This window comes from Neolamprologus multifasciatus, chromosome 15 (genome assembly GCF_963576455.1).
Source record: "Neolamprologus multifasciatus chromosome 15, fNeoMul1.2, whole genome shotgun sequence".
NCBI lineage: Eukaryota > Metazoa > Chordata > Actinopteri > Cichliformes > Cichlidae > Neolamprologus > Neolamprologus multifasciatus.
The window spans coordinates 28,586,887-28,594,811 of NC_140453.1; the positions used below are offsets into that span (position 1 = coordinate 28,586,887).

Below are 7,925 nucleotides of genomic sequence, written 5' to 3' on the forward strand. Positions count from 1 at the left end.
ATTGGCGGGTCATTCCCCTCATCCCCAGACTCTGCTTCCTCCTCGGAAGACGTGTCAGTGGGATTAAGGAGGTCCTCGAAGCATTCCTTCCACCGCCTGACAATTTTCTCAGGCGACGTCAGCACTATACACAGTGCAGGTTGAGCACCGCTTTCCCCTCCTGAGACGCCTGACGGTTTGCCAGAATCTCTTCGAGGCAGTCCGAAAGTCTTTTTCCATGGCCTCTCCGAACTCCTCCCACAGCCAAGTTTTTCCTTCAGCCACTGCCCGAGCCGCATTCCGCTTTGCCTGTCGATACCTGTTGGCTGCCTCCGGAGTCCCACAGGCTAACCAAGCCCGATAGGACTCCTTCTTCAGCCTGGTGGCTCCCTTCACCTCTGGTGTCCACCATTTGGTTCGGGGATTACCACCACGGCAGGCACCAACCACCTTGCGGCCGCAGCTCAATGCAGCAGCTTCGGCAATGGAGACGCTGAACATGGTCCATTCGGACTCAATGTCCCCCGCCTCCCTCGGAATGCTGTTGAAGCTCTGCCGGAGGTGTGCGTTGAAGATCTCGCAGACTGGGGCCTCTGCTAGTCGTTCCCAGCACACCCTCACTACGCGTTTAGGTGCACCAGGTCTGTCCAGCGTCCTCCCCCGCCACCTGATCCAACTCACCACCAGGTGGTGATCAGTTGACAGCTCAGCCCCTCTCTTTACCCGAGTGTCCAGAACATAAGGTCGCAGGTCTGGTGATACGATTACAAAATCGATCATCGACCTACGGCCTAGAGCGTCCTGTTGCCACGTGCACTTATGGACACTCTTACGGCCAAACTGTGATTAGCACAGAAGTCCAATAACAAAACACCTCTCGGGTTCAGATCAGGGAAGCCTCCCAATCACGCCCCTCCAGGTCTCGCTGTCGTTACCCACGTAAGCATTGAAGTCTCCCAGCAGGACAACAGAGTCTCCAGGTGGAGCACCTTCCAGCAGCACCCCCCAGTCTTGGCAGCCGGGGGTCAGTCCGCCAGGCCCTCCACTCCTGGCCGCCACCCGGCACACAATGCACCCGACCCCTATGGCGCCTCCTGTGGGTGGTGGGCCTGCGGGAGGATGGGCCCATGTCCACTCTTCGGCCTGTGCCCGGCCGGGCCCCATGGACTAAGGCCCGGCCACCAGACGCTCGCCCTCGGGCACCCTCCCCAGGCCTGGCTCCAGGGCGGGGCCCCGGTAACCCTATCCTGGGCAGGGTAAACTGTTCCCTCGATGTTCTCTTCATAAGGGTCTTCTGAATTATTAGTAACGTATGTAATTATTCTGTGCCTAAACCTGACCAAGCAGCCAGAGAAAGCAAACGTACTGCAACACTCACACTGACATATCCTCAGGGTTTTACTGTTAAGAAAATGAGGTACTAAATACATAAGCAGAGAATTAGACACTCATCAGCCACTTTATTAGAGACACCAACACTGCAAATACTAATGGGCCAATCACATGGCAGCAACTCAATGCATGTAGACATGTAGGCATAGTCAAGAAGACCCGAAGTTCAATCCGAGCATCAGCAAATGTTATTTAAGTGATGAATGTGCGATTTTTCAACACAGGCACTTGTAGGGTTTACAGAGGATGGTCCAGTAAATGCCAGTGGTCAGAGGAGATTGGCCAAGCTGCTGTTAGCTGATGGGAAGCCAACAATAACTCGGTCAATTGCTCATTACAACCAAGGTATGCAGAACAGCATCCCTGAAAACACCGAGTGAGAAGCTCTACAGCAGCAGAAGATCACACCAAGTGCAACTGCGTGCAGGTAAAACCAGGAGACCACGGCTTACGATTTCCACAGCCTCGCCAATAGGACAGTTTGGAAGCTTATCTGCTCTGATGAATCTCCTCCATGTACCCGTCTTCCAGCTGGAGAGCATGACACGTCAGGAAACTCTCATGATCTGAAACTGGATTCTTGAACCTGATTCTGCTGTAATCAAAGGTTCAAAGTGTTGATCCCACACAGCACTTTCAGGATGTGATGTAACAGGAGACTTCAAATCTACAGCATGTGTATGACACTATCATGTCAGTGTGAACCACGAGGAATGGTGCCAGCAGCTTGTTGAATCTGTGCCACGAAGCACTACAGCAGTGCTGAAGGGGGAAAGGTGTGCCTGGTAAAGTGGCTGTGAGTGTATGTTTGCAGTTGTAATACACACATCACAGCTGGATAACTGTTGTTACTCCTGTTGGGTTTCAGATCACTGCATTGTGATAGCACCACTGCAGAAATGTGAGTCTTTTTTCCAGGAGTGAAAACGCAGAGCCTCACAGGGACGCATCGACGGATGTCACAGTCTGAGAGCTTTCTTCTCGTCGCTCTGCTTGTCTTTCTTTCAATCAGCTTGCTTTGTATTCTCTTCTTTTTCTTCTTCTTGTATGACCTCGCTGATTACAGCTTCTCCCGTCAATGCAGCCGCTGTCATTAATTTCACTTCCAGCGAGTGCCGCTGACAGGAGACGAGCTGCAGCCCCACGACTCAAACTGGCAATTTGTTCTTGTCAAAGTTACACGGAGTGTTTAATTAACTAGAACATGAACCATTTGGGATTACAGGTTAGGAAATAATAAATGTTAGCGTGATAGCGAGGAGGACACACACACACAGGAACTACCTATGAACTGCAGAGAGCCGCGCAGTCCCATTGGCTTCCGGCTCCATAGATAACAGGCCAGGAGGTCACACTTAATTTGTCTGCCAGACTGCAGGAACACCGCTGGGGAGAGAAAAGTTAATATTCATCTTTTCATTCCTGAGTGCAAAAGAATATTCTTCCTCATTCTTATCTCTGCGGTGAGGATGCTGATGAAAGTCTTCTGCCCTTTTGCCAGTTTCTGGACAAGTGTCGAGGCAGGAAAAGGTTCCAGACGGCGAAGAGATGAAAGTGTGTAGCTGCAGAACGCTGTGCAGTCTTTTCTTGGCTCTCTGATATAATGAAGCTGCTTTTGTGCACGTTCCAGGCAAATGGTCCAGATCAAAGTAAAAGCAGGAGTAGCAATTAGAGCTCCTTGTAAACTCTTATTGTGCTGTAATTAACTGCACAGCACAGCCTCTCACTGCAGCCATTTGCATTTGCAATTATTGCTTTTGTCAGCTCCCTTTTGATGTTGGATTTAATTAAAAAGGATATTATTATGAATCTGATTGATATCAAAGTTGCTTACAAAAGCTTCTCAGTAAGGAGCGATGGGAGTCACAGTGCAGCAGGGCCTTAAGGTGTGCTGTACAAAGCAGTCTCTGTTGGAGTGGCTGGAACAGCAGGTCCTTCCCCTTCAAATGCAAAACAGTTTCATACATGGACGCACAGATAGACACTCAGAGTTAGCGCTGTCTGCCAGATCAGTTTTGCAGAGGCATTCAGACTGACGTGAGTTTGGCGTTAGAGCACCTCCTTCTTTTTCCCGTCTGTGTCAGCGAGTCACGCTGTCCTGGTGATGACCGTCTCACAACCTTCTGTTGCAGCTCTCCATGCTCTTCACCGAGGAGTGTGATAAAGTCAGGGACACCATGCACGTTCACTCCTTCAGCTACGACTTCCACCTGCGAGTGGTTCACCAGTACCTGGTCGGCTGCCACATGACGCTACGGCAAGGCTACCAGCTCACCGACTTCCTGGACGACTTCATCTCCCACCACCCGGACATCCCCAAGTTCGGCCGCAACCACGTCTTTCAAGGTGATTCTGGTGTTGCTGACTACATCCGAATCCCATGTGATGATAATGATAATGATGTTTTTGATTCTGCCATGGTTTCTAGCTTTTCAACATTTACAGCAGCTGACAGTGAAAGTAAACAAAAGATGGCAACACAAATAAATGAAAAATAGGCCCAACAATCATCATGTGATTAGAAGCATTTGGACTGTGGGTCAGTGCCCACACAAACACACACTGGTTCTGATGGGAAATACAAAGTAAGGATCCAGTTATATCCACCATATAGCTGCACGTCCTCACTAAAGTGCGAATGACATTCCCCATCTTTATGGTGTGATTAGGTTTATCCAACCTTAAAAAGTGCAAGGTTATAACTTTAATTTGCATTTTTCCCCTCCGGCTTTCAACTTCCCTCTTTTACCTAATGGTCCCTGATACATGAGATGAAGTCTTTCCACCAGCTTCATTTAACAAAGACTTGCATCTGAAAATGTGTCTGTGTGCTGAAGTCACTGAAGTTATTCGCAGCACGTTTATGTTGTGGTCATTTTAAAAAACAAACTCTGCTGTCTGAGCTTAAACTATGCAGACGTGCAGAAAAAAATAAGTGCACCGAGACCTTTTGGAGGTCTGGATTAAATCCCAAACGAACTCCCACCTCGATCCGAGGTGCACACGGCAAGTTTGGGTTAAACTCCTGTAGCTGTGAAATGAATAAAACAGGTAAATCAGGTAAAAACAGGTAAATCTGAATCATCCACAGCGATCGTTAATGATTTGTTTTTGTTTTTGTTTTGAAATAAACAACTTTAGCTCACCTCTTGTTCCCCCACCCCCTGTGGTTGATTTAGCACAAAGTTTATTCGCTAACCTCTGCTAGCACGAGTACTGGAAGTCTGAGGTGAATTTGTGTTCATGTTTAGCATCTTCTCCAGCTCCCTCTGGTGGTCAGTGCAAACCAAAAGAACCAATTGAAATTCTATTCAGAGTAAATATTTGAAGTTCACTTCCAGGTGCTTCAGCTCCTCTGTGTCGCGCCTCCGTTCGAGCGTCACTAGCAGCTCTCTGAGCCGCTCTGGATCGATGAGCAGATGTTTGTTTTTCCATCAGAGCTTCTCAGACTGTGTGTGGACAGGAACCACTGTGTTTGTCTTTCTGAGCATCTGTGATTCTTGTGTAAATCAGGGAGCTTCTCCATCTCCACGGGGATGATAACGGCTCACCAGCTCTACAACTACATCACCGACCACGCCAGCACGTATGGCATGAAGCCGCTCCGCATGTCGAAGGCTGCGGTCGCCGCTGACAACAAGAAGGCGATGCCTGAGCTTCACGAGTATGCCCTGGTGGCTCTGTGGAACAGGTGGAGAAACACCTCTAACCTCAGAATAAACCTTCTCTCCTCATGTCTGCTGCTCAACTTTACCTTTGTTGGCTCCTCCTGCTTTAGTTCGGGCTCCTACAAGGATCTGGACGGTCTGCCCCACCACGATGACTTCGATGTTTCCCTGGTGGTGTGTCACAACGCTGCTCCGTTTGAGGAGCAGTCAGACGGGGAGCGGCATCTGCTCGGGTAAGATCTACAGACTGGAGCACAGAGGTCGTCATAGTTACTCATGACGCCATGTTTGTTTTATCTGACATGTGCTGACACAACCTAAAGACCGGTGGACGTTTCACTGGCCAAACAAATGTGTTAACAGCACATCACTGAAGGAACTGGAGAAACTTCTGCTGAGTCTCATCTCGTCCCTTTTCATAGGCTTCGCTTCTACGTGATCATGACCAGCCAGCGGGAGCTGTTCCCACGCCTCACTGCAGACATGCGCCGCTTCAAGAAGCTTCCTCAGATCCACCGTGATCCCGGGGAGCTGGGGGGGCGGCTCTCCCAGGATCGAGCAGAGGCTTCTGGGTCACGTGGTTCTGAGCAGGACCTCTGGGAGGAGGGTTCGTCTGAAGCTTCAGCAGCCTTGGCTCCAAGTGATGGCAACGAGTTTTACCCTCTGACAGGCGGCGGACCGGAGGCTCAGGGGCTCCTCTACGCCTCCCCTCTGTTCCCTCTTCTCAACAACGAGGTGGCGTCTGCCCGCAGACAGATCCAGATCAGCGTGGAGCAGGCCATGGGTCACTGCCGCAGGGACAACCTGTGGAGGAGGCTGTTCCACGGCGAGCATGTGGCGCTGGATAAACTGAAGCTGGCCAAGTTGTCATTCAGCGAGCTGGAGGAGCTGCTGGAGGCTGTGCAGAGCCAATCGGTGGGGGAAATCGACCCGCAGCTGGTGAGACTCTCATTTTAGCCTTAAGATTCAATCATGACTATCAAACGTCAGCAATACAAAACACCTTGATTACTAAGACCACAGCTCGACACAAATGAACCGCCTCGACACCCTGTCATTTAAACACAAAGCAGCACACAGCTAAGCATCGGTGCTCCCACAGAGGTGATCAGGCTCTCGCTGTGACCTCAGCCAGCTGCAGATGAGCTGCAGATCAAACATCAGCTCGCACATACAGCTCACATGTTAGCAGGAGCTGTGAACGGGAGGTAAATGTTCCTAACACGTCAGGAGACTTCAGGATTTTGTTAGTTAAAGGAGGAGGAGCTTTTAAATGATACATCTGCAGCCTGAATATTTGACTTTGCAGGTGAAAGCCAGTGAAGGTTTCTGATGATCAGTGTTGTAACTGTAGTGTGAATGTGTTGCTGCAGGACTGCTTCCTGACCATGGGTCCAGCCTGGTACCAGAGTCTCATCAAAGTCCTGCTCAGTCGCTTCCCTCAGAGCTGCAGACACTTCGACGACAGTGGCATCCAGTATCTGGTGAGAAAGAGAGTTCACAGTGGCGAACCCACAGGCCCCTGTATCCATGAGTTTCCCTCCGCTGTGGCTTCACAAACGGGCAGCAAAACGTTACCAGCCAACAACAAAATGAAGGCGTTCCCTTTAATGCTCAGGATCAGCGAGATCCCTTTAAAAAGATCTAAAAACGTGAAGCGTGCGTGTTGGAAACACGACCCCAAACTTCATCTCTAGGGCTACGTTCACTCTGCAGGTCTTGATGCTCAATTCCAATTTTTAGATCAAATCAGATTTTTTTGTCTGCTCGTTCACGCTACAAATAAAATGCGACAGCAAACGCGCTCTAGTGTGACGCTCAAAGCGGCCGCATGTGCAAAAGAAGACGTCACACACAACGCGCTCTGTTTAGACCCAGAGCAACAGTATTGTTTGACTGATGACCTTAATATAAAGACTTCGGACTTTACGTTTCCCAATTTTTGCTTTAAGTTATTTTGTTATTTACATAATAATGTAAATAACCTGATAATGATCCTTATTGCTGTTTTAGAGGAGCACTGCTTCAAAGGATAGTTGCAGATTTCTGTCAGAATCTTCAGATTATACAGAACAAATAAAATGTTCACGTTTCTCCAACGTTGTCTTCCCAACAGTTTCACTGACATCAGGATGGACAGGAAGCGTTCGCGATGTCTTCTCCGGCGCTGATAATTGGCGTCTGTCTTGTGTCAGTGATGTAAAAGACGGATTTAATGCAACATGACCATCAAACAGCAGCTTTCTGAAACATCAGATATGTATCAGATTCAGCACCACATACGAACGTGACCCAGATCGGATTTGAAAATATCAGATTTGAAAATATCAGATTTGTGCCGTTCACACTGTCACACCATGATCGGATAGATGGTCGCATAGGGTCAAAAAAATCGGATTTGATGCGCTTTCGCCTGCAGTGTGAACGTAGCCTAAGCACAGCTCCATTAGTCTCTAATAGCATTTCTCTGGACACAAATGGGATCATTTAGCAGACTCGACCTAGAAACACCTGCAACACGTAATGCAACACACGGATTAGTCTCACTCATGTTGCACCGTTCAGACATAAGAGACCTCGAGTGACTGACAGGCGAGAGGATGGAGCATCGAGCTCACAGTGAGAGCTCCATCATGAACTGCAGTAACATATTTCTTCTGTATCTGTGGAGACATTTGTGTTGCACACACCTGTTCACCTCGTTCCCGCTAACGTCCACTCGTGTCTTTGTACTTCAGGCTGTTCTGAACCAAAAGTTCACCGACTGCTTCGTTCTGGTATTTCTGGACAACCAAGCTGGAAAAACTGTGAGTTCTTAAACACGTCTGACTTATTTTGTCTTATAATAAAGTCATGCAAAGTTCTCAGATTTCATCTTCCTCCCGC

At 48.9% G+C, this 7,925-nt stretch overlaps 1 protein-coding gene across 12 annotated transcripts in view; it reads left to right on the forward strand.

Moving 5' to 3' along the window:
• szt2 (SZT2 subunit of KICSTOR complex) overlaps positions 1 to 7,925 on the forward strand; it is a 115,814-nt gene that overhangs the window by 101,100 nt on the left and 6,789 nt on the right. For all 12 annotated transcript variants that reach the window (XM_085133085.1, XM_085133096.1, XM_085133086.1 and 9 more), the window contains 6 exons: positions 3,504 to 3,717; positions 4,885 to 5,062; positions 5,150 to 5,272; positions 5,462 to 5,978; positions 6,413 to 6,523; positions 7,778 to 7,846. In XM_085133085.1, coding sequence (XP_084989211.1) covers positions 3,504 to 3,717; positions 4,885 to 5,062; positions 5,150 to 5,272; positions 5,462 to 5,978; positions 6,413 to 6,523; positions 7,778 to 7,846 — 1,212 coding nt within the window. The remainder of the gene's footprint in view (positions 1 to 3,503; positions 3,718 to 4,884; positions 5,063 to 5,149; positions 5,273 to 5,461; positions 5,979 to 6,412; positions 6,524 to 7,777; positions 7,847 to 7,925) is intronic.